We start from the raw sequence: 27,874 nt of genomic DNA, 5'->3' as shown, positions 1-27,874 counted from the left end.
AAACTGTGATGACTCCTCTTATGGGAGATTTTGGAGAATAGGTTTTATGTATTTGTGTCCCTTTGGGTTTTCTTTGGGGTTTTCCTTATTTCTATCATATGTATATATTGCTACGCTCGGACCGGTTATCTTCGCAGCCGGATTTTGAGTCTTGATATTCCTGTTTTTGACACTCCTTTGTATATATGTAATCACACGTTGGTTATCCTTGTTCGTTACGTTATCGATCGGAGTGTTGCGCTTTCGAGATACGATTTTTGTTTACCCCTTTTTCTACAAAGGCTCCTAGTTATAATCAATCATTCATACTACTATACGTACTAAATTTTTATTTTAGAGGTCGTAATACCTTGCCATCTCTAAATTATGACTTAAGCATAAGACTCTGTATGGTAGGGTGTTACAGAAATATAAATTTAGTTTTAAAAGGCTAACATATACCATGTAAGTTAATTTTGAAAAGATGAAATTTTTCTTTTAGAATTAGGGTTGTTTAATTGTACTAGACATTCAAAATTTGAGTTTGATTATAAAGAGTTTAAAATACAAGTTTGGTGAATTTCATTTCAAAAGTAGTAGATATCAGGCACTGAATTCGATGGTCCCAGAACGTTTTGACCATTAAATGGTCCTGTAACAATTTTTTAAATTTTTTAATAACTGATAAATAGTCCTTATCTAATTTTAATTAAAAATTAACCCCATATATTTTATTTAATCATAAAAATTATTTTTTATTTTATAAATTATTATTTTATCATTAATCTATTATGTTTATTAACAATCAAAAACAAAAATAATAACAAATTAGATCGTCCATTGATCTTAATAAACTTTTTGGCTATTCTAATCGATTAAAAGATTATATTTGATCCGTGACGTTCGTCCATGGCTGTGAAATCGTGTTTCTTTGAAAATCAATCGATTGGATTATCCAAACAATCGATTGAATTTCAGGTTTTCCATAACTCAATCGATTGGACAAAAAGTGTTATCACAAAACAATCGATTGAAAATTGCAAGGTAGCATGATTTTCGCAAAAAATCAATCGATTGGTCATATTACCCAATCGATTGAACGATGTCTAAAGTGTGGGTTTTTAATAATTCAATGATTGGTTATACTACCCAATCGATTGAATGCTTCAAAACAACCTGAGGTCTCACAATTCAACCGATTGGTTGTGTTACCCAATCGATTGAATTCATCAAAACAATATGAATTTTCCAAATTCAGTCGATTGATTGTGCTATCCAATGATTGAAGTGTGTACTACACCTATTTCAATTTTTGTTATCATTTTATAAATTATTATCTTATTATTCATCTATCTTATCTTTAAAATTTTATCTTCAATTTTTAAGGTTTTATTTTGATTTAAATACTCTAATCTTATCTTTTCTTTAATATTAACATTATAAATTGGTGAATAATCCATCACCAATTATTCAATCCTACCATTAAAATCGTGTATCAATCTCTTTTATTATAAAATATTTTATTGTTTTTCTTTCGGATATCCATCTACTTAATATCCAATTTTTTTCATTTTTTATCCGTCTATTTAATATTCACTATTTGTTCATCATTAATTGATAATCACAGTTGCAGCAATCAGCAAAGGTCGAATCAATTTTTTTATTGTAGTGTTCAGAAAACAATCCATCATTTTGAGTACAAAATCAAAGTCAATGAATAGAATCTCTAATTTTGCAATTCTTCGTTTTGATACTTTATTCGTGAAATTGATTGTGTAATGAAAAAATATTTTATCTTTTAATAATGTACAGACATTGAGAAATACTAAAATGTAAATAGATTTTATTATTTTTTTTATTATTAATTTGCTAGCAGGAATTTTTAAAAAAATCATTTGTTTTTTATATTAATATATTTAACATTTATATTTTTATATTAATAATAACTTACGTAGTTATGTTTTGGTAATCACATTATGTACTTTAGATATTATTTTCTTGTAAAAAATATTAATTTTTCTTTTAAATTTACGTTGTTAAAAGAAAATTTTTTTAGAGATATCTTATATATTGTATTCTATAAGGGTACTGTGTTTTTCAAATAACTAATAATTTATAATTTATTTTTAAATTTTTTAAAATTTTTGAAAGAATAAATTTTAATTAATAAGATATGTGATAATTTTTAGCTAAACACACTAGAAATTATTGGTATTTTATAATTTAACAAGACTGAAAGTTTGGAGTCCTATTCATTTATGCAGTCAATCACATTCACATGCTCAAGTGAATAAGATCAAGAAGACAATGTTATAAGAATGCAAAATTGACATCACAGTTCTAAGATCTTAATATAGCTAAAACTAAATTACTAAAAGACGGACGGGACGCAATTCTTAGTGGATTAGGATTAGCCTCAATTCTTTCAATATTATTTCGATGAATTCAATCGATTGGGTAACACAATCGATTGGGTAACACAACCAATCGATTGAATTGTGAGACCTCAAGTTATTTTGAAGCATTCAATCGATTGGGTAGTACAAGCAATCGATTGAATTATTAAAAGTCCACATTTTAGACATCGTTCAATCGATTGGGTAATATGATCAATCGATTGATTTTTGCGAAAACCAGCTGCCTTGCAATTTTCAATCAATTGTTTTGTGATAACATCTTTTGCCCAATCAATTGAGTTATGGGAAACCTGAAATTCAATCGATTGTTTTGATAATCCAAACGATTGATTTTTAAAGAAACACGATTTCACAGCCTTAGACGAGCGTCACGGATCAAATATAATCTTTTAATCGATTGGAATAGTCAAAAAGTTTATTAAGATCAATGGACGATCTAATTCGTTATTGTTTTTGTTTTTTATTGTTAATAAACATAATAGATTAATGATAAAATAATAATTTATAAAATAAAAAATAATTTTTATGATTAAATAAAATATATGGAGTTAATTTGTAATTAAAATTAGATAAGGACTATTTATCAATTATTAAAAAACTTAAAAAAACATATTTTATTACAGGACCATTTAATAGTCCAAATGTTCTGGGACCATCGAATCTAATACTAGGTTACCGACAGTTCTGAGAAATACTACTGTTTTCTAAACGTATTCTGCTTGCAGAAGTATAAAACCAGATAACCTGATACTTAATATATTTGAACTACTATATATGCTACTTTAATGTGTGTAACACAAGTTATAACTAGAGCAATACACAATAATATATATCAAATTGAATTTTATTACGTATTTGCTACAACACAAGATGACAAGAGTTTCTATAAGATTAATTTATTATATTCAAGCTTGTATAATAACGTAACATATTAAAAATTACACAAGAAAGTAACATTATATTATTATACCATTGCATGAGATACTTCAAAAAAACGATAATATAAAAAAACTACAAACACAATACTCCTAAGTCTTGTACTATCATACCTAATATATACTTTTTGACTTTTTCTTAAATGGAATCTCATGAAGGTGCTTATAGCTGTATTTATAGATGAAAATGCAACTCAAATATTGGCATGTGTCATGTTGCTGAATTGAAAAGAATTTGATATATTTTTTACTAACAGTTACAAACTTCTTAAGCATAAAGAATTAACTTTAGATATCTTTATCTAAGTTTTCACTCATCTAATATTCTATATGGGCCAATCTGGCCCATATTTTGGAGTAAAAGAAATTATTAAAAAATAATATAGTCGTATACACGCAGAGACATGCATATAAATACACGCATCATATGGCCACGCTGCGGAGAACAACGGTTTCAATAGTAAGACCAGGACCAAATCCAAAAAGCACACCCCAATCAAGTCCTTCTCCGGTGGTTTTAAGTCCTCTTTCAAGAGACTTCTTCCTCATCAAATCCATAATGAAGAACACACATGCACTTGACATGTTACCATAATTGCTAAGCACATCTCTAGTGGCTTTCATCTTCTCTGGCTTCAAATTCACCTTTTGCTCAACTTGGTCCAGAATTGCACGTCCACCAGGGTGTGCAATCCAAAATATTGAGTTATAATCAGATATACCCAACGGATCAAAAGCTTTACTCAGTGCTTCGTTGATGTTCTGCGAAATAATATCAGGAACACTCTTGTTAAGATAGAATGTAAGCCCAACTTCACGAAGGAGACCGCCGATGGCTCCATGGCTGCCAGGGACAAGTTTTTGATCGGTCGAAACAAGCTCAAAGATAGGCTTCTCAACCTCTGGCACAGGATCAGAACCAATGATAATCGCAGCAGCTCCATCCGCAAATAATGCTTGCCCTACAAGACTATCCATGTCTGTCTCACTAGGACCACGGAAAGTGACTGCAGTATTCTCGGAACAAACGATAAGCACACGAGCATCCTTGTTGTTTTCAGCCAAGTCCTTAGCCAAGCGAAGGACAGTGCCACCAGCAAAGCAACCTTGGTGGTACATCATGTACCTCTTGATGCATGGGTCGAGGCCTAAGAGTACGATGAGTTCGTAATCAACGGCAGGCAACGCAACGCCGCTGGTGGTACAGAAGATCAAATGCGTGATCTTAGACATTGGCTGGCCCCATTCCTTGATGGCCTTGGTTGCAGCTTCTTTTCCAACCCTTGGTACCTCCCTGATCATCATGTCTTCCCTTGCATCCAACGATGGTGCTTTGTATGCACACATGTTGGGGTTTTCTTTTAATATTTCTTCTGTTAAGTACATATGTCTGTTCTTGATCATTGTCCTCTCACCTAAAATGATATATAATTCACATCCATCAATAGTCTTTTTCAAGTTTAAAACATCATTCACTTATATATAAAAAAAAGGGTTTTTACATTTTAAATTCCGATCATTTTGTGTATCAAACCTTTCAAGTTATTCATGTAGTGATTTAATTTAAACTTTCAGGTTTGATTTAAATAGTTTATCCAAATTTAATTATAGATATAATGTGTTAAATCTAATTATATATGAGTAAATAAATAAGTATATATGTAAAAGATCAAGAAAGTATATATGACCAAAATAAATTTGTGTATGTTTAGGAACATAGGGAAATAGTAACTTGTTTAGTAGTTATTGTTATTACTATATATGAGTTGGATATATATCATATTATGGTACACGGTATATAATATGTTAATTGTCGTGTATCAATAATATAATATCAAAGTAAAATAATGAATTTTAGGTTGATAAATATTAAATTAAACATTAAAATATTTGATAACAATACTTACAAATACGTTGGAATTTTTTTTTTAAGTCGGTCATGTGTTCGCTATTGGTTACTCTAAAATAATAATCTGCATATGTACTCTGATCAACACAATTTGCTGGATTTGCTGTACCAATCGCCAACACGGTTGCTGGGCCTTCTGCCCTTTGTTGAATCTTGCGGATGTCATTCACAGCCACCATGTTTTCTTAGCTAAGATCTTTGGGATAGCAAAGCTCAGATATGTTCTTTGGAATAACAAATGTATTTTGATTTGATGAAGACTTAGGCAGGGGATGGGGGGATATTTATATGCTTGAGAGTAGGGACATATGTGAAATTAAATGGACATAGAAAACGTGCTCAACTCAAAAGTGTTGTGATAGTGACAACGATTATTATTTATGTAGTTAGTTAACTACTTCAAAAATGATGTTCTCAAAGAAAGAATCGTAAACTCGTGATAATGTGCTGTATTCGAAAACGATGTTGTCTGACTTTGAGTGATAATTTGGAGGCTCGGGGAGGAAATTTCTATTACATCACTCTCTTATTCAGTTATTTATTGGAGAAATTTTTTATTGCCTTCTATTTTTTATATTTTAATTTTATTTGTATATTATTTATGCTTTCAATTATCTATTATTTATTATCTGTTGTCTATTTTTTATTATATAATATAAATGTAAACATATTTAGTGTATAATCTTTTATTCTTAAAGTTTCTTTAGTATATAAATTTATTAAAAAATCAAGTGTTTCTTTTTTATGAATTTTTCTACAATAAAAAATCAAGTGTTTAATATTTTAATATCTGTCATTATTGTATTTGCTAATTAGAGTTGTCCAAATTATGAAAAAATTATTTTGATACTTTAATTTTACTGTTAGACAAGTTCTTATCTTAACTTTGATTTTTTCCAACAATTATATAACTTTCCATTCAGGAAAAAAAGATAGTTGGACGTCACGTGTTTCACTGGTATCATCATATCTTCGAACCAAAAATGTTCGTGTGTTATTATAATTAATGATACTTATTGTATATTTATAAGTGTTCTCATCATTTTTATATAAATTTCATTATTAAAATTAAACAAGAAGTTTGACTGGGTGTGTGAGGATTTTGGTGGATGACAATGGAATCTACCACCATATGAGTCTGGTGGTCTTAATTAATTGACTATATTAGATGAGTTTAGTACATGAATTTACTAAGACTAAGATGGTGGCAACCATATTTTATTAAGATATATAACAAGTTAAGCAAAACATATTTGACTAAGATATTCCACTATTTATGTCCACATCAGCATGCAATAATACATCCCCACTAGTGTATGTATAGTAAGAAGCATATGCTGTTATCATATTCTTCATTGGCAACTATATAAATATTATTATGTTGATCCGCAAATTCGCATATCCACACATTACATATAAATAGTATAGTTTAAGAAAATAAACCCTAACGTGATATAAATTTTAGTGTGTTGTTTTATGAATTTTATGATATATTATTTTTTATTTTTTATGTTGTATTTCGACTTAGCATAATTAAATTTAAATCTTGTGTTATTATTTTTTTTTTGTTATTCAAGAGAATTTTTATTGATAATATTTTAGAATTAAATATGCTTAAACAGGTGAAAATGAATTTTTTTTTATAAAAACAGCCAAATAGAATTTGAAAACATTTTTTTTAATTATGCGAATATACCCGATATCCAATCCGAAAGTATGCGGATTGGATCGGATCGAATCCGGCCTGAAAAATTACGGATATCGTATCCGATCCGATCCGATGAGTGCAGTGCGAATCGAATAGAATTTTAGGCTATATCCGATCCGATCCGATCCGTGTGCAAGCCTACTTATGTTGTCGAGAATTATAGGTAAACGAAAAAAAATTGAATAGAAGACTCATAAAATACTTTTTAAATTTTAAAAGAACTAAAATATTCTCTTTAAGATTAAGGTTGTGTATTCAAAATTAAAATTTGATTATAAAAGACTAAAATACCCTTTTAGAATTAAAGTTATTTAATTTGTATTATAAAATAGAAAATTTAAATTTAACTTTAAAAAGACTAAAATACCATGTTTGAGTTAATTTTGAAAAGATAAAAATTTTCTTATAGAATTAGGATTGTTTAATTGTACTGGACATTAAAAATTTGAATTTGATTATAAAATTAAAAGTCTAAAATATAAGTTTGGTTAATTTAAAAAAGATAATAAAATACCTCTTTGAAGATTAATTATAAAAGACAAAAATACACTTGTAGAACCAATATTCTTTAAATGATTTAGAAAGTGGAACTTTGAATTTTATTTTAAAAAAACTAAAATACCCCTTTAGGATTAATTTTAAGGATAAACCACGTATCAAACTGGTATTCAAAAGTTTATATTACTAAAAAAATATTGAAATATATGAATGGCAAATATACATTCGAAGATTTTCATCTTTAAACTTTGATAATTTTACTCCAAGTAAATTTTTTGTTAAAAATTGAAAAAAAAACAATTTAAAAAATTAAAAAATTAAAAAAGTCTTGTGGTCAAATTTTGCTTCGATTTTTGCATTACATTCTAAATCCAAATTTTGCTTCGACTTTTGCCTACACATTCTAATTTTACAATTGTTTTCTACTCTCCAAAATATTTTTTTATTTATTGCAACATATACTGCAAGCAATATTTAAAAAGAGTTGTCTAAAATAGTAAAAAACAACACTTGATATTTGTTGCAAGAAAATTAAACAAGATTGTTGCAACCCTTTCTTTAACCAATACACTATAAGTGTTCCCTTTGATCAATTAAAGAACACGTAAGAAGCGTTGTTTTAGTCAATTAAATAGAAAACCTTTATGATATTCATATATTACACTTGGTAAGAGTTGCTTTTAATCAAAGGTAATGGCTGCATCTACGAAGTCTCCTAAAAGTGTTGCCTTATGTCCAATAATGTTGTTATAGAATAAAGACAATCTTTTCTCAATTTTTAGACAATACTTTTTAAATGTTGTCTCCAATGAAAAATATCAGTGACTTATTAGCTGAAAAAATGTGATCATAATAATGGTCACATTTGTTGCATATATAAAACTTTAAAGCATATTGTTGAAACGTTCATATTCTACTAAATTTGGTCAATATTCCAAAAGCTTCTTTTAGTGTTTAACTTCTTGAATGAGCATAACCCTGATCTCTTCGTTGACATCATCACTACACTACAAGAAAATTAGCCTTTTGCCATGCTTTTAACGTGTGTCAAAAAGTGTAAATAAAAAAGCGTAGCCATAACTTTTGTCACGCTTTTTGAGCTAACAGCACACTTTTGAAAGAGACATATCTGCAAGCGTGTTGGTTGTTCTATCGCTACATTTTTGTTGATCTATTGGCATATTTTATTTTTTGCCACACTTAAAAATGTGGCCGTATGTATAATCCTATAGCCACGCTTTTAAAGCGTGCTAAAAAGTGTACATACAGTCACGTTTTAGAAATGTGCCCATTGGTTTGGCTCTGGTTACGCTTTGAAAGTATGTCGATAGGGGACATACAGCCACGCTTTCTTAAACGTGCCTAAATGTGAACCTATTGCCACGCTTTTAAAACGTGGCTATATTCTTATCAAATTGAAAAAAAAAATACTATTATGGGTAGATTTTTTTTTTTAGATTATTCTAATACAAAATAAACTTGTTTTCATACAAAAGAGAGGTTAAAAGATTCATTTTTCATTGATTTGATTTACATTATTATGTACATGTTACAAACATTTGAAAAAGAAGAAAAGAAAAGCCATGACTATGATCAACCTCCACTAAGCTTTTGCTATCCGGGGTGACACCTTAAGAAATAAGTACTTAGAATTAGTAAAAGAAAAATTTACAATTCCATCACAAAAAGCTAATAACCTAATTGTTAGATATCAGTATCACAAAATTGTCCATCCATTCTGTTGTGAACAGCTTTCACCACGGCTACTCTAGTCGCCATAGCAACACTGTTATCACTTATTTCCATGCTCAAAAGTGGTTTTTTCATGCAACCTTCAATTTTCCTAAACACCCCCTCAAAAGCTTATGAAGATGCCAGGGGAAGCCTAAAGAAAAATGAAAGAAATTGGGGGGTCGTTGGCTGAAGAATGAAAAATAAAATAAATATTAAATGTGGAGACTAAATAATAATAATAACAACACATGTGTGGCTTCACTACTAAAAAAAATTATTTTTAGTGGTAATTTATTTGTTTTTAATGATAATAAGTTAAATATAAATAGTTTTATTTTGCCTCTTGTTATTTTATAAAGAAAAGAATAAATTAATTGTTAATAGCCTTGTTAAGAGATACTTTCTATTAAGTACCAATTACGATTCAAATCGGATCATGATATCGTTAATTTCTCTAAATTTTATAGATATATATACCAATATAATTCATATTTCATAAAATTAAAAATAGCATACCATTTTTGTTTTTTATTTCTTTTCATACACTAGTTACAGTCTCATTGTCATCTTTGCCTCCATATCATTAGTAGTGTCGCTGTCATCAATCCCACCATAGCCACCACTAGTAACAACAACAACAACAATCAATAAGACAATAACAATAATGTCTTCCAAATTGAAGACAACATCGTCCAATCTGCGAATTTGCGGCTTTGCAATAACTAGGGATGACAAAATGCAAAATGAGTTCGGTGTATGTAAGGGTAAGAGAAGATGGAGTAGAGGCAGGGGTTGGGGGTTGGGGGTTAATTATATGGGATATTACGGCACACAATAATATAAAAATTGCAAACATAATACTATCAAGCTTTATACTATCATAGCTAATACTTTTTTACATTATTATAAACGGAACCTCATTCGAAGGTGCTTATAATTGTTTTTAGATGAAAATGCAACCCAAATATATATTGGTATGTGCATATTACTCAAAAGAAAAGAATTTGATTTATACTTTACCAACAGTTACAAATTTTGATGTTGAATCTATCTTCTCGCATAAAGAAATAATTATAGACAACTTTGTCTAAGTTTTCTCTCAATTAATAATATATGGACTAATACCTTATTTTGGAGCTAAAAAAACTAGTAAAAAAATAACACAATCATATATCTGCAGAGATAGATATATAATTAAGTGTATCAGATGGTCACACTGCGAAGAACAACGGTTTCAATGGTGAGACCAGGACCAAAGCCAAAAAGCACACCCCAATCAAGTCCTTCACCAGTGGTTTTAAGTCCTTCTTCAAGAGACTTCTTCCTCATCAAATCCATGATGAAGAACACACATGCACTTGACATATTACCATAGTTGCTAAGCACATCTCTAGTAGCTTTCATTTTTTCTGGTTTCAAGTTCACCTTCTGTTCAACTTGGTCCAAAATTGCACGTCCACCAGGATGTGCAATCCAAAATATTGAGTTATAATCAGATATACCCAATGGATCAAAAGCTTTACTGAGCGCGTCGTTGATATTTTGCGAAATAATATCAGGAACACTCTTGTTAAGATAGAATGTAAGTCCAACTTCACGAAGGAGACCACCGATAGCTCCATGGCTGCCAGGGACAAGTTTTTGATCAGTCGAAACAATCTCAAAGAGAGGCTTCTCAACCTCTGGCACAGGATCAGAACCAATGATAATCGCAGCAGCTCCATCCGCAAACAATGCTTGTCCTACAAGACTATCCATGTCTGTCTCACTAGGACCACGGAAAGTGACTGCGGTATTCTCAGAACAAACAATAAGAACACGAGCATCCTTGTTGTTTTCAGCCAAGTCCTTAGCCAAACGAAGGACAGTGCCACCAGCGAAGCAGCCTTGGTGGTACATCATGTACCTCTTAACGCATGGGTCGAGCCCTAAGAGTACGATGAGTTCGTAATCAACGCCAGGCAACGCAACACCGCTGGTGGTGCAAAAGATCAAATGTGTGATTTTAGACATTGGTTGTCCCCATTCTTTGATGGCCTTGGTTGCAGCCTCTTTTCCAACCCTTGGTACCTCCCTGATCATCATATCTTCCCTTGCATCCAACGACGGTGCCTTGTATGCACACATGTTAGGATTCTCTTTCAGTATCTCTTCCGTTAAGTACATATGTCTATTCTTGATCTGTGTTCTTTCACCTGAAATAATAATTTATAATTCGCATCCATCATTACCTTTGATAAAGTCTAGAAAATGAAATATATAGCAATAATGTTATTCTTGAGTTATTTTCGTAGTGACTTAAATCTTTTAGTACCATTTGAAGATATAATTTATCCAAATTTGTAAGTATAAAAGTAATGTTATTATTAAGTAGTTATTACTGTTAATATCAAACAGTGGATATGATATGTTGTATAATATGTTAATTTTGCATTTTAATTAATATAAAAGTAAAATGATAATTTTTTTTAATAAATATTAAATAAAATAAAGCTAAAACACTTGATAAAAATACATACAAATGCGCTGAAATTTCTTCTTGAGATCAGTCATGTGTTCGCTATTGGTTACTCTGAAATAGTAATCAGCATATGTACTCTGATCAACACAATTTGATGGATTTGCCGTGCCAATTGCCAATACAGTTGCAGGACCTTCTGCTCTTTGAACGTTGCGGATCTCACTCACAGACACCATCTTTTCTTAGATGTGTTTTTTGATAGCAAAGCTTCGCTATGTTGTTTGGGATAGCAAAGCTTATTAGCTATGTGTTTGGTATTTTGGTGAAGAATTAGGCACGGCGAGGGGGGATATTTATATGCATCAGATTAGGGGCATAAGTGGAATTAAATGGAGGAATTATTGGAACACATATATAAAAAGTGCTCAACAACTCAAAGTATAGTAAACTCGTAATAATGTTCATGGATTCAAACCGTCAGCAGATGTATTCTGACTTCTTCGTTGTTTTATTGTTTTACTTTGATTATCATTGATCATTTGATTGTGCATGTATCATGGTACATATATATTTGTGTACTTTTAGTATAATTCATAATATTGTCAATATTGTATGTGAAAATTATTTTATATAATATAATATTTATAATTTTATATAAATATAATATCCGTAATTATATATTTATTATATCTAAAATTATATAATTATTCTAACAATAATTAATGAACACTAAATAAAATAATTTTAAATTATTTGAATCGAATTTGTATTGTCTCTAAATATTATTGTTGATATTTAATATGTGTTTTATTTTTTTATTTGTTTGTGAAAATTTTCCTTTAATTTCCTTTAATTTTTTTGGTGTATCATACTATAGCAACTTTTAGTCCGCTATCTCAGAAATGTTATTAGGGGGAACATAGGATTTTATATATGTGACGGCTATTTGAAAATGCAATAAGTAGTTGGGCATCACTTGCTTCATTAGTACCATTTATCCATGTCATGTTGAAATCTCTTCCAAGCAAAAATGTTCGCGTGTTATTTATTAATTAACTAGTACTTATTGTATATTTATACGTGGTCTTATCATTTTTTATATAAATTTCATTATTCAAATTGAACATGTTAGTTAGTTTGACTGGGTGTGTGAGGAGTTTGGTGGATGACAATGGAGTCTACCACCACATATGAGTCTGGTATTAATTAATTAGTCTTGATTGACCAAATTAAACAAATAACATAATTGATTATATTATTTTATATTTATTATTAGATAGATGTTTTATAATAAAATATAAATTAATAAAAAAAATGTTGCAACTCTATTCGAGATGAGTTATCAGTTTTCGAAAAATTCTAAAAAAATTCACCAATTTATTAATTTTTGTATATTTAATATAATAACTCAATACTCTTATTTATATTTTTAACAAATTTTAATGTGCTAATCAACTATTTAAGCGACCCAAAAGTTGGGTCGTAATAATATTCCCCTTCAAATTAACCTTGTCTTCAAAGTTGGTGAAAGAAAACACTCTTTAAATCTTAAGTATAATTACTCCTAATTACGATTATTATAAAAATTAAAAAATAAGTAATTTTAAAATAATTATTTCTATCCTACTACATATAAAACTAAAATATTTTATTTGAACCCTTAAAATATCCAACAAAAATTTTATTTGAACCCTTAAAATATCCAACAAAATGTTGCCCGCATATTTCAAGAAATTTGATCAAGGCCCATTAAGAGTTGGGGGACGTCACTTGTCAGGGTACCTTCCTCTAGCCCTCATTCCCACACTGTAGCCACCAAAGTAAAACAGAGAGATCCCATAAATATGTTATAGTAATATTATAAAAAAGGGACTACTCAAATGAAGATGCTAAAACTATTTTTTTATGAAGATTTTTGTATTAAAAGTGTATTTTGTTTGTTTAGCCACACTTTTGTAACACATCAAAATCAAACCATATATTTCATTATCTAATGGTAAAAAAGAAGTATCATCATATGAAGACAATAATAAAATTTTCATGGTAGTATTAAATGTTATAAAAAAAATTTTATTAACAATAAAAAAATTATTACAATAAATTTTTAGTAACATTTATAGTTATAGTATCTGTTTTACTTAATTTTTTGTAATTCCAACAAGGTATCCGAATTAAATTTGTATCAAGATTTTAATTTGAAGAGTAGATACGACTCTTTTAAAAAAGAGTGAACTCGACTCAAAAATTACTTAATATTTGTATCGAAAAGATGCTCAATAATATCAAACCGTGGTAAATAATATAAAAAATTGTAATAAAAGAAAATGAACGAAATAAATAAAAAAGCTTTAAATGAATAAGAGAGTAAAATTAAAATTAAAAGAAAGCAAAATAATAATAAAATGCTTAAAGCAAAGAAAGAAAAACAAAAAAAATAAAAATAAAAATAGACTCCAGACATTTACATTTACATGTACTTGCACTCCATAATTTTCATTGTGTTAGTATGCCTGAAAATTTTGCAGAATTTGTATGATGATGAAGTATTCAGATTGAAGTCCCTCCTTCCTTACAAACTTCTCTAATTATAGACCATGAAAGTGGACTTGCAAAATGCTTTTTTCTCCCCACATCTAGCTTCCTCTTTTTTCTTAGGGTCTTCATGCCCCACAACTTTGTCTTGACTACAAAAAATTTTTATTCCCAAATTTGACATCCCACATTTTGACTTTTACTTTGGTCTTTATACCTCACATTTTGTGTAGTGCTTCTAGATAAAATTACGTGCAAATTATAAATTTTTTTTTCGAACTTTCTTAACACCCGACTCACCTCATGATCAGAATTCTGTTTCCTCATGTTGAATCCTTACTTCGTCAATATTTTTTCGACCACGCTAATTAACCAATTTCGTCTCAGATCTTTCGACTCAATATTTATGAATCTGTATTAGTCGAATCTTCCAACGAGTCAAAACTCATACTAAATAATAACTTTTGAACATTTTTATATTTTAATATGTAGTTATTTACTTATTTTATATTTAATATTAAAAATATATTACTATTAGTTTAAATGCACAAAATATTCTATATCTATTTTATAAATAATTAAATTCAATATTTTTAAATATTAAAATTGGTCCAATAAACTCATTTTTCTTTCTCTTCAATATGTTTACATTGCATAAATTATTTCTCTACTGTATCATTACAAAAAAAATGAATAATATTACAACATTGATTAAAAAAATGCAAAAGACTACATAAATGGTCTTCTGAAAATTTTTTAAAGTGGACATGGAATATAATAGACTTTTATAATATACACCACAATTCAAAACAGAAATGATAATTGTAAATTCCAATTTTTAAGAAAATTTCTCTCATCTTTAAAGGATATTTTCTCTCTTCAACAAACATATCTCAATATGAAAGCATTCAATTTTGAGAACATAATAAAATAAGATATTAAAAACATAATATAAAAAATAGAGACACAAAAACTAATATTTTTATATTTTGTTTGATAGTAAATTAAATATATATAAAATAAAACAAATAATAAAAAATTTAATTTATTTTTTCATAAACATTTAAAATAAAAAATAAAATGATAAAAATATAATAATAATAAACAAATTTTAATCTCTTATATTTAATATATTTTTTTAATTTTCTCTTCCAAAATAATTTAACTAACAATTTAATCTAATATGAATACATGAAAAGTATCATATTAAATAAGTGACATTAGTCAACAAACTATAACTTAAATATATAATTTTTCTATTTTTGTTTATAAGTCTTAAATTTAAATCTCACTTTTAATTTAAAAAAAAAAGGAAATAAGTGGGACAAGAAAAAATTTACTTTAGGAAAAGGGAGACATGAGGGTGCGTATTAAAGAAAAAGAATGGATATATAAGGTGGCATTAAAAGAAAATTAAATTTTTATTTAATAAAAATTCATCGAATGAAATAAAATTAAAACGAAGATAAACTTAGGATAAAAAAATATTAAAAAATATTTCGATATCTTTAATACATATATCGTAAGAAAGATTTCTAATTAAAAAATTATATATTAAAAATTCAATTGAGATAATTGAATAATCATAAATTACATATATTCATTTATTTAAAATCAATATTATCTATTATACAACTTTAACATTTCTAAAAGTTATTTCCATAATAATTTTTTATTTTATTTTGAATTATTATTTTAAATAAGAATATTCCATTTATGTTATATATATATTCCATTATGTTTTTTCCTTATTTTTAGTTCTGTTCCAGAATATCATTCATTCTCATTTGTCTATGCTAAGATATTTTTTTATTTATTTATAATTAATTTAAAATAAAAAATAAATTAAATTATACCATTATATATATATCTGTGTGTGTGGATTTTATTATGAGGGTAAAAAACGTAAATAAGCCAAGGGAGCTGAGAAAATACGCAAATCTGCCAAACTGAAAATTGCTTCACGAATGAGCCAAAGCACATTTCTATGTAGTTCGAAATTGGTTCAAACTCACTTTCCATGTAATTCGAACCAAATAGGTTCGAATTACACATTGTAACCCATATCAACATAATTCGAACCAATTTGGTTCGAACTCTAAATAATTCGAACCAATTAGGTTCGAATTACACACTTTAAGTAATTCGAACCAGCTTCGTTCGATTTACACAGACCATATTTCGTACTAGGTTGGTTCGAATTAGTGAGGACCAGACCTGTATATATATGGTGTGAACGTGAGTTGCTATCATTAGAGGGGAGGTAAGATGGCTAGTGAGGAGAGTTTCGTAGTGTTGGTTCACCACAGAGGATTCATTAAGAGGAAAATTCGTTCCGGTGTGAAGTTCACTGATAAGGATCCTCTCTGTATTATCGTCAGGCCTACGACGAGGTATGAGGACCTTGTTAGCTCTGTACTACTGAAACTTGGTCTAGAAGGTGTGAAACAGGTTAAGAAGTTTTTTTATCGAATTCCAATCACGGTGCTCCAGGAAACCGTGAAGTACGATTGTTTCACAATCGGGAGTGATGAGGACTTGCAGGTCATGTTTCATTGTCACCGGCAGTTTCCAAAGGTGAGGACACCAGAACTTTTGGCAAAGTTGGTTGACGCGGTGTCCAGCTCGGGGGGTTCGAACCGGAATACCACCACTTTAGCCACGGTAGCCGGTTCTAGTTCCAGACTAACCGTTGCATCTTCCTCCGTCCCTGCGTACGAGCCACCCGTCCAACCTGTCGCCTCCCCTTCGTTCGCTGTTGATCTGAACGGCAGTGTAGGCGACGAGGTCGGAGAAGGGGAATATCTGCGGACCTCTTTACAGTGTGCTGTACCGGCTGGGGTTGGAGATGGATTCTTGGATGATCCAGAGGACGATGATTTCGAGCCGGATATGATTGCTGATGACAGTGGCGATGATGTTGGAGCAAGTGAGCCTGCTGGGGCGGGCGGTGGTTTTAGATCTGGCACGTAGCAGTACCCTCCACATTTTTCCTCTTTGGACTTGGATGCCATGAGGCAGGAGGGGGTTCCTGGTCAGCCGGCTGGATTTGGCGCTAGAGATGCTGAAGGGTCTGCAGGTCTGACAGAGTTTCAAGTTGGTCAGTAATTTCCGGATAAAGAAGAGGCCCTCTTAAGTGTCAAGACTTACAGCATCCGTCGAGGGGTACAGTACAAGGTCGTGGAGTCTGACTATCGCCGGCATCTGGGCAAGTGTTCTGAGTTCAACAATGGGTGCACATGGTTGATTCGGCTTAGTCTCCGACGGCGAAAGGGAGTTTGGGAGGTCAAACGTTACAACGGACCGCATACTTGTCTCGCCACCTCCATTTCCAGCGACCACAGGAGCTTGGATTACCATGTGATATCGGCATTCATTATGCCAATGGTTAGGGCTGATGCATTCGTCAGCATCAAGGTGCTCCTAAATGCCACCGCCACACACTTTGGGTTTAGGCCGACTTACAAGAGGGTCTGGTTGGCGAAGCAGAAGGCTGTTGCCCTCATCTATGGTGACTGGGATGAGTCGTACAACGAGCTCCCAAGGTGGGTGTTAGGAGTCCAGTTGATGATGGCTGGTACTGTTGCAGTCCTAAGGACGAGCCCTGTTCGTGTCGGTGGACAATTGGACGAGTCTCGAGCTTATTTTCACAGACTATTCTGGACGTTTCCACCGTGTATCGAGACATTCCGTCATTGCAAGGCCCTAATTAGTATTGACGGGACCCATCTGTATGGCAAGTATGGGGGAACGTTGCTTGTCGCGATTGCACAGGACGGGAACTCCAACATACTCCCTGTTGCATTCGCATTAGTCGAGGGTGAGAATGCTGAGTCGTGGTCCTTCTTTCTCTCCCACCTACGTGAGCATGTGACACCGCAGCCGGGTCTGCTGGTTATCTCGGACAGGCATAACGGCATCAAGGCCGCGCTTGAGGCTCCTGACGGAGGCTAGTTACCTCCGTCTACATACCGGGCATTCTGCATTCGACATGTTGCGGCAAATTTTGCCCTCACCTTCAAGGGCAAAGACGCAAGGAGGCTACTTGTGAATGCGGCGTACGCTAAGATCGAGGTCGAGTTCCATTACTGGTTTGACATTCTTAGGTCCGAAGACCCGGCGATGTGTGACTGGGCGAACCGGATTAAGTATTCGTTGTGGACACAGCATTGTGATGAGGGGCGTAGATTCGGACACATGACGACGAATATATCTGAGTGTGTGAACTCGATCCTCAAGGGTGTCAGAAATCTTCCTGTGTGCTCGCTAGTGAAGGCAACATACGAAAGATTGGCCGAATTATTTGTTCGCAAAGGGAGAGAGGCTAAGGCGCAGATGGGAACCGGACAACAATTTAGTCAGCACTTGGTGAAGTGTATAGATGCCAACTTGAAGACGGTTAAGTGCTTCACGGTTACTGTGTACGACAGGGATAACTCCGAGTTCACCGTCGCAGAGACAACTCCGACTGGTTCTTTCTCACTGGGTAGCTACAGAGTCTCGCTTGCATCTCAGACATGTCACTGCGGATACTTCCAGGCACTTCATTTTCCGTGTCCCCACGCACTGGCATGTTGTGCCTACTCACGGCTTACATGGGAGCCTTACGTCCACCAGGTGTATCGTGTTAGTTCGGTCTTCAGTGTGTATCGGATGGGTTTCACACCTCCCATTCCGGAGGGTTTCTGGCCACCATATGACGGGCCTACTATCATCCCTGACCCCAATAAGAGGCGTGTGAGAGAGGGTCGTCCGAGGTCCACTCGGATACGGACCAATATGGACGAGGCAGATCCGAACCGGCCAAAAAGATGTGGGCTTTGTCGGCAGCCCGACCACACACGTCGGAGTTGCCCACAGCTCGGAGGAGCAGAGCACACACGGGGACATGATTAGGTGTATTTGTGGCTTTGGTACTTTTGTTGTTTCAATTTCGCATTTAGATTCCACTATTATCGGTTTTCTTACTTGTAGTTGGTGACTGATAGAATTTGTTAACGTTAGTGCGATGTACTTTGAATGGGATTTTAGTTAATGAATATGTTCTGTCTGCACAGTTTTAAACGAAATGTATGTCTAATGCACACCGGAATAAATAACTGTACGAATTTTATTAAGACATGATACGAAAACTATGTTCGTAACTTAAGTTGCTGTGTGGAACGAATTCTTAGTAATTCAAACCTATTTAGTTCGAATTACTTGGTGACTATTTCTTCATTGTAATTCGAACCTAATTGGTTCGAATTATGGATTTAGAGTTCGAACCAAATTGGTTCGAATTATGTTGATATGGGTTACAATGTGTAATTCGAACATATTTGGTTCGAATTACATGAAAAGTGAGTTTGAACCATGTTGGTTCGAACTACATAGAAATGTGTTTTGGTTGATTGATGAATCAAATTTTGCTTTGACTTATTTGTGTCAAATTGTTCTCTCCTTTACTTGTTTATGTTTTTTACCCTTATTATGATTATGTTATAGTAGTTATAGTAATTATAAAAATTTTGTTAAAATCAAAATTATATTTTTTTATATTTTAGTAACATTTTTTAATTAATACTTTTTAAAAAGTATTATTTTTAATTTTAGTAATACCTTTTAAAACATTATTGTTACCTTAATCACATTAATATAGTCATGCTAGAATGAGTTACACTAGAATGACTATATATATTTGAAAAATTAACCGGTGGTTGTGTTTTTTCGGCTGTTCCGCATTGGGCTGTTCAGTTAAAGGCATCAATTAAATCCCAAACTGACGATAGGCCCAAAATTTGTTCAAAAAAACGTATTAGCCCGTAGTTCCAAAAATAAAAAATCTTTATTACCATAAAAATGCCCAAAAAAAAAGTTTAGTCAGGGTCAGTCAAATCCTAACGCTTACCCCAAATCAAAATCACACTTCTCGCCGCCGCGCCGCAGGCAGAGTCGTCTTCTTCTCCTCCCAAGGCCGCGTTTTCGTATTCTCCTCCTCCAGGCGCCGCGTCTTCGTTGTCTTCTCCTCACTAAAAGGTTCAATTCGCTGATTCTCATTCCTCTGCATTCTTCGTCATTTTTGTCATCCCCTGCCGCCACATTCATTAACTGCTACATGTAGCATGAATTTTATTCTTCGTTCCGAAAATTGGATCATTTAGAATCCAGTTTTTCTCTTGCATCATTCCAACATGGCAATCTATCTTGTTCCTATAACATGACGTATCTTATTTTTTCATATAATCATGTAATTGGTTCCTGCATATTAAAGAGTTTAACACTGCTGATTATTTTGCTAATAGAGAAAGTCTAGGGGCAGCAGGTTTTGTGGTTTTTAGCCATCAATTAATCATCAATGATATTTTTAACGGTGTGAGATTGCATGTAATAACGTAGAATCATTCAATTTCCTTTTAATGGTTAAGTGCTGGCCAGAATTTAATAAAAGTGCGGCCTCCTAGCACTCCTCATGGTAATAATTGCGTGATTACTCATATTTATTCATACCTAATTTGTAATTACTAAGATTCTATGATTTACAATCTTTTCTCTAATATTAATTATACTCATCATGTTATTATTTGGATATAGGATTCAACCACTGTTTTTTATTTTTTATTATTTTCTCTTTTTAATCTAAGTGGCCAAGTAGTGGAGTAAATTTTGGATATATGTTATTACTTGCAGAACTTGAAACAAGTTGCAGAATTTGGTGGTCTGCGAATGTTTTACCTCTTGCCTTTTCTCACCGTTTTCCTTTTATTATTACTTTTGAGTCTTTTGAGCTTGGAAATTATATTTGTTATTAATAATCAGGAAGTCCTTGGCTGCTTTGTGAAAAATGTAACTGAGCTTGACACTTCATACTTTTTTGCACAAAATTTTGAGTTTTATCACTTTGCTGCTTTTTGCAGTGTTATTTCGATCAGTTTTCTTGAGAAATTCATGAATACTTTGCAGCTGTTGTATCCATCTATGTGTCGTTGCTCTCTCTCTGTTTAATTCATACATAAGTTCGCTATGGCTGCACATTCCGATTCAAGAAAACGCACTTTGGAAGCTTTGGAGAAAAGGTTTGCTATTGCCAAAGCTGAGATTTTCAACAAAGAGAAAGCAAACAAAATCACCCTCCGAGAACATGTCAAACCATCTGATCCTCATCCTGCACCTTCTGCTTCTCCTAATGCTCAGAAGCCAAATCCTGAACCGAAACCACAACCATCTCCTACACCCAAGAAAGGTATTTCAACTTTCACTTTTTTATTTCTTTTTCGGATTTTATTTCCTTCTTTTAATTTATATTTGAACCTCTCTGTATCCTGTTTGACATTTTAGCTGACCATTTTTATTTCTATGCTGTTAGGGAATTTCAATTTCTTTGGTTATTCCTTTATCAAAGGTACTGCATCTTTTTCTTTTTTTGGCTTTTTGGAAAGTTTTATGCAAATATACTGAATTTTGCATTCCAATTTGCATTGACATTATGAAGGCAACGTTTGTATGTATGTATGCAGAAACTGAAGAGGCTGATCCAATATATGCCCAACTTTCTCATGATGTAAACGAAAATCTGCTTAGAACTAATGACAAGGTATTTCATTGATTTGAATTTGTGTCATGCGTGTATGAAAATCCTAATTCAAGCTTCTATCATCAATTTTTTCCTGTAAATTCCAGAGAGTCAACAGTAGAATTCCTCTTAACACTGGGCACTGAGATATAATTGTTGATGCAATGAATAATTTAAGGGTCTTAAAAGAAATTTTTCACATGTTCTGTATCCAAATACCATGGAAAGATGCAATTTGAAGGTCTCTTACAAGTTTCTTTGTCTTCAGATTTCAAAAATGGTATACCTCCCTAATTTTTATTTTCTATTGCAGTCTTGTACTGATAGAAGAAGTTCAGTGGATAGCATACTGCACGAGCTTTTTAAGAAAGGGGATAATGGCAATAAGTACATGCTTGGATCTAGAAGCTACAAAATTGACAACATCATCCATCTTGATTATTTTGTTCAAGGACGTTCAATTGCTTCTGGTTCTGAAGCTAGGACTTTACAAATTCATTCAAAACGCTCGAAGAAACACATGTCCATGAAACAGCATAAGAAAAAGGGATCATTAGATCTTCCTCAGGAGTTCCATAAGTAATTTTAATGTCTCTAAAGTATAATTCTTTTTAGCCTGTTGGTGTTAACTGTTATTATTTTAGTTCTGTGATCACGGGCATATTTATTATTCTGAATGAGATGTTCATTTCACTGACCTTTGGGATTCTTTGCTAGAGAGAAATAATGTTTCATCCAGTTGGGAATGATATTCTCCTTGTTCTTCAATAATTGTTCACTTTGGTTACAGATTTAACATTTTCAAGCCAATGCGTGAAATGTGGAATGACTACATAGCGAAGCTTCTTAAATCCACTAGGTACTTGTTTTCCTCTGGTCTGTTGATCAATTAAATAGTTTCTCCAAGGATGGGATCGTTTCTTCGCTTGTAGCTGTTATAACCATTTACTGTCAACATTTCAGGATGGATCAATTGGCTCAATGTCTCCTTGGTGCAGATCTACATGGTGCTTTTATTCTAGGTTTGAGAACTCTCTATTTTTCAGTTAGTTATGAACTCAATGTTCTGCTGTCAGAAATTCAAAATTGCTAAAACATGTTTTTATTACCTGGTACTGTTCTCATTTTTGTGGCAGTTAATGTGTTACTGTTAATTATGTTGACTTCAAGGGCAGTTATATTGTTGCTAATTTGATATTACATTTATTTTCCTCTAACTAATTGGGTCTTATGTATATTGTTACTATGTATTAAAAATCGTGTTAAAATAGCTTTTGCTGCTAAGGTTATTATCAAAGCCTATGTTTTATTTTCTTAGGGAAAGCTTAAGAAGTTCAGTTGAAGCAGTTGCATGCAATTGAAAAAAACATGTTGCTAGGACTTTCTAATTAAATGAATCAAATTTCTAAAGGTCGCCGGTGCCTGTTGTTGAATATGAGTAATTCTTTTTTTATAATAATAAATGTCGAAGCTCTTGGGTCAATCTCCCAATATGTAGTTATCTGCTGACTGTATTATATTTATGTCTGTATTGCAGTTGTGGAGTGTAAAATCATCCATTTTACTGGAACTTGTGGCATCATGATTCGTGAAACTGCAGAAGCATTTGGGATAATTACTGAAGATAATAAATTCCGAGGTAATTCTTCCACTGTTTACAAATGAAAACAGGACGCTTCATTGGGGCTGATACCCATGTCCTTCATAATGTTTATATGAATGTAGAAATTCATCTGTAAAGTTGAATTTGTGATGATTTTATTTGTTTCAGTATCTCCGCTTAAATTTATTTCTTTCAAACATATGATTGCTAAATACTTCTTTTCTCTATGCTATCTTGCAGTTGTCCCCAAAAGAGGGTCTGTGTTTGTATTCCAAGTTGATTGCTTCAAAGTCACCGTCCATGGAGATAAACTCAGTTCGAGAAGGATTGGATTATGATACTACAAATGATCCTTCAACTCTAGGTGAAAACATATTCATCCTACTTAAGGCCTTTTCTATCAATCTTTGATGCTGATGCGGTGATGCCTTGATCTTGTTCAATGTTAATGAACCTTGTTACTTTCTGTTACCTTGATTTCTGCAATCTAACTATTCCAAGAGATTTACAATAAAATGATGTGTCTACTGTCTTGTGTATTGGTTTTGCAGGGAAAGTCAAATTCGACATGAAAAAAGTCTCTACCGATTCTGTTGTTATGGGATGACTAAATGTTTGTTTTCACATGATTGAGTCCTGAAGCTGGTTTGGAACAAACGGCGAATTGTTAGAGCAGCAGCCGTCTTCGGTTCCAGGGCATCTTCCAACAGAAATGTGAATGTTTCGAGTGTTTGAGCATTTCGCATTGAACTCAGAAGATGCATTGGATCCTTCAAAATCTCAAGTGACTCACTCGAGTATCTTGTCCCAATTATTTCAGTTTGTTTAGAGAACACTACTGCAGTTGTTTCCATCAGAAAACATGGAAATGTCAAATGACCCACAATTTTGCCCCCCGAGAATTTGGTATTTTCTAGGTATGGATGCATTTACTTGTGTATAGAACCTCCCATTTTCTTGAGTGATTTTCTCCTCACTTTAGAATTGGAACTAAATATATATTATTTCAGCAATTGAATTAGCCACTCAATGTCATAATATTTTTTAATTGTTTTTGTTATGTTATTTTATTTCATCTTTAGTTTCAGTTTTTGTATCCTATTATGATGTTAAGAAATTATTGCCGTTAAAAATCTGGTTTTGGGGGTGGGGGATAATAGAAATTTACTAATATTTTTGTCCTTAATAATATTACGGCAATATAAATTTTTAAAAATTATGTCGGTTTTGTTTTGATATTATAGATTATGACAAAAAATTAAATATTTATAAAATCAAATTATAAAAAAGATTATATGAAAAAAAGTTCTATTGACTAAAAAAATCAGGTTTCCATAGATAAAAAAATTAAATAATAAATTTTTTAGTTATTATTTTCATGTAAAAGAATTTATTTTTTTACTAATAATTAATTTTAATATTTATTATTTAAAATTTAAAAGAATTTAATGTGTATATTTTTACAGTATTTTCTCCAAATTTTATGTCATAAATATTTAAACGAAGAGAAGTGAAAATATATATAAGAAAAATAAGTGATGGAAATTTAAAACTAAATAAAAAAAAACTAAAAAGTATGTATATAATAATAAAATATATTTTTATGTAAATAATATTGTAGAATTTTTTTTAAGTATATTCAATTATAAATTTAACATATAATGGAGAGTTTGAAGTATCTTGGGTACATCATATAAGATAATGGAGAGATTTAACAGGATGTAAATTCTAGGATCTAAACAGTTTGGTCAAAATGGCGGAGTGCGTCTGGTTTTATATGTGACAAAAAAGTGCCTTTAAAACTTAAAGGTAAATTCTATCACACTGCTATCAGACTGACTATACTTTATGATATAGAGTGTTGGGCGGCCAAAGGAAAGCACAAACATAAGCTAAGTGTTGTAGAGATGAAGATGTTGAGATGGATGCGTGGTTATACGCGATTGGATAGGATAAGGAATGAAGATATAAGAGAGAGGGTTGGAATAGCATCTATTGTGGAAACGATAGTAGAATCATGTCTCAAGTGGTTCGGACATGTGAGAAGAAGATCGACAGAACACTCAGTCAGGAGGGTGGATGAAATGGAAGATGGATAAAGGGTGAAAGGTATAGGAAGACCTAAAAAGACAGGGTGAAAGGTATAGGAAGACCTAAAAAGACCATCCATGAGGTGGTCAACCGAGATCTATATGTAAACGGTCTCTCTATACTAGGGGTGTCAAAAATCTCCAGGAGGCAGGGATCCCCGCGGGACCGCTCCGAATGAGATCCCGATGGTGGGAAATTTTTCCCGTGGGATGGGGATGGGGAGCAAAATTTCCCCGAGACAGGCGCGGGGACCCGAGCGGGGATCCCCGCCTCATCCCCGATAATTCTCCGAATATTTGAAATTTCTTAAATAACCTTACTTTATTTTTAACATAGGGATTTTTTAGTAATTTACCAATTAAAAAACCCTAACCCTATTATTCAGTCTTCCCTACTCACTGTGTTGTTTGCTGCGCCATCTACTCTCTATTCCCAGTCCCAACTCTCTTTTATCTCCACTTTATTCAAACTCCAAAACTCCCACAGCACCATACGCTGTTCTCTCCCACAGCCCCAACTCTCTCCAGTTTCCACTTGATGTTAAAGACTATATCATATTGTTTTTTTTAGAATGAAAATTGTATTTTAAGATTTTATTTTATGGACTATAATTTACTATGTTGTATTTGTGGACTTATAATCTTGGATAAGATATGTTTGTGTGTTTGTAATAGTATTTTCTAGTTTGTTTTTTATTTTTTTGATATTTTTTACTATAATTTTCATATGAATATTAAACATAAGGAGATGGGGAATGGGGCCCCCCGGAGAATACGGGGAACGCGGGGAATGGGGATGGGGACAATTATCCTCCCACGGCGGGGATCAGGGCGGGGATGAGGAGCAAGGAGGCATCTCCCGCCCCCGTCCTGCCCCATTGACATCCCTAATTCTATAGACATGATACATGATAGAGTTCAATGGCGTCGTTTGATTCATGTAGCTGACCCTACTTAGTGGGACAAGTCTTTGTTGTTGTAGTAGTAGTCGTTTTATGAATTTATTTGAATTATATTATTTTATTAATTTTTTTTAAAAACAAAAAGGTAGAGAGATATAGAAAATAAAAAAGAAAAGAGAGAAAGATAAAAAAGAGAAAAAATTTATTAATTTTAGAGAAAAATTTTATTTTAATTATAATAAAAGAATATCTCGTAACACATTTTGATTTGTCAAATTAGTAATATAAAATATAAATTATAAGTTATATATAGAATGGAGAGAGTGAAAAAAATGGAGAAGGGTAGATAAGAGAATAGATAAAGGGAGTTTATTAATTTTAAAAAAAAAATATTTAGTCTTATTTTTAATGAGAGAGTGTCATATGATATATTTTAGTTGTTAAATTAGTAATATAATATACTTATATATAATAAAAAATAACATATAACACATTTTAATTATAAAATTAATAATATATAATAAAATAATAGATTACTCAATAATAAAATCAATTCTACTATTACTTTTTTAAAAAGTTGTTTTGGTCTACAATTTTAACATCATTGAAAATTTATCAAAAAGAGCGTGATTTTTATTTACTTTTGCTGTCCAAAGTGACTAGGCCCATAAATAAATATAATGAGTAAAAATAATAAAACAATATTGATAAATTTATTTAAAAATAAATAAAATCAACTTATATTTATGAAAATGAGTAAAACTCCTGAACATTTAGAATACTAACTTATTTACCAATAAATATAATGTTTGAATACATCTAGATATTTTGGTTATATAGTGATTATTTCTATGAGTGGAAATAATAATTTATTCAATTTTAATAATAATAATAATAATAATAATTTGAAGAATATTGGGTGGAGTTTGTCCTCCTCTTATCTCTTTCAACCCATTAAACAAGAAAAGAATTATCTTAGTCGTCCAACTTTAGCCCTCCTATTTCGAGTAATACTAATTCCACATATTACAAGAACATGAATAAATAATTATTTCAGATTACAAATGATTTCGACGCTAATATTTTTATTCATAAAAAATTAAAATTAAAATTATATCCATAAAAAAATATTTTTGCAGCCAAAATTATTCGAATCTTACAAAATTTAATAAAATTTTTAAATTAGCCTCTATGACAAGGGTGTTGGTGGGTTCTTGAAGATGAAGGAGTCCTATAAGAACCTGGTTGAAGTAATCCAGGGTGCTGAACCCCATTGATGCTGCTAGTGCTGTTGTTGGAAGAGAGTAGCAGCAGGCTCATCAGAAGTAGGACTATCTAGTTGTTGTTGGAACCGCACTGGTGATCCCACCTTTGAGTAGGTCAGTAAACGAAGGAGAAATTGGGTTCATGTTGTGATGCTGATGAATAACGCTTTTCTTCTTCTCCTTCGCAGCTCTCCCTCGCTTTCCCTCGCTTTCAGCTCAGTAAACTTGATGAGCCACTCGACGGCCTTGTAAGGTTAGAAAAAAGTAGCAAGCCAGATTTGGTAAAAAA

The 27,874-nt window shown here is 31.9% G+C and overlaps 4 protein-coding genes across 4 annotated transcripts in view; 2 read left to right on the top strand and 2 right to left on the bottom strand.

Annotated features, from left to right (window-relative positions):
- Positions 1-5,497, bottom strand: part of LOC107483282 (stilbene synthase 3) — a 59,851-nt gene extending 54,354 nt beyond the window's left edge. The window contains exons 1-2 of the mRNA XM_052259835.1: positions 5,239-5,497; positions 4,622-4,746 (exon numbers count right to left, since the gene is read on the bottom strand). Coding sequence (XP_052115795.1) covers positions 4,622-4,746; positions 5,239-5,419 — 306 coding nt within the window. The 5' untranslated portion in view covers positions 5,420-5,497. The remainder of the gene's footprint in view (positions 1-4,621; positions 4,747-5,238) is intronic.
- A 4,668-nt stretch (positions 5,498-10,165) lies between these two features.
- On the bottom strand, positions 10,166-11,977 carry LOC107483290 (stilbene synthase 3). The gene is made up of 2 exons (XM_016103921.3): positions 11,700-11,977; positions 10,166-11,375 (listed from the first exon to the last, which is right to left on the bottom strand). The coding sequence occupies exons 1-2, from the start codon at positions 11,875-11,877 to the stop codon at positions 10,384-10,386; spliced, it is 1,170 nt and encodes a 389-aa protein (XP_015959407.1). The 5' UTR covers positions 11,878-11,977; the 3' UTR covers positions 10,166-10,383.
- A 4,464-nt stretch (positions 11,978-16,441) lies between these two features.
- Positions 16,442-17,146, top strand: LOC127746597 (uncharacterized). The gene has a single exon (XM_052260444.1). The coding sequence runs from the start codon at positions 16,442-16,444 to the stop codon at positions 17,144-17,146; it is 705 nt and encodes a 234-aa protein (XP_052116404.1).
- Positions 17,147-20,049: 2,903 nt separating this feature from the next.
- On the top strand, positions 20,050-24,376 carry LOC107483291 (ribonuclease MRP protein subunit POP4). Its single transcript, XM_016103922.3, has 10 exons — positions 20,050-20,191; positions 21,116-21,395; positions 21,519-21,554; positions 21,670-21,746; positions 22,039-22,304; positions 22,516-22,584; positions 22,689-22,747; positions 23,263-23,364; positions 23,569-23,692; positions 23,880-24,376. Exons 2-9 carry the CDS (start codon positions 21,176-21,178, stop codon positions 23,664-23,666), a joined length of 927 nt encoding a protein of 308 aa, XP_015959408.2. The 5' UTR covers positions 20,050-20,191; positions 21,116-21,175; the 3' UTR covers positions 23,667-23,692; positions 23,880-24,376.
- The last annotated feature ends 3,498 nt before the right edge of the window (positions 24,377-27,874 follow it).

This window comes from Arachis duranensis, chromosome 4, assembly GCF_000817695.3.
Source record: "Arachis duranensis cultivar V14167 chromosome 4, aradu.V14167.gnm2.J7QH, whole genome shotgun sequence".
In the NCBI taxonomy this organism is placed as follows: domain Eukaryota; kingdom Viridiplantae; phylum Streptophyta; class Magnoliopsida; order Fabales; family Fabaceae; genus Arachis; species Arachis duranensis.
The sequence above is the reverse complement of the archived record's forward strand: the minus strand, read 5'-3'. Positions and strand labels throughout refer to the sequence as shown.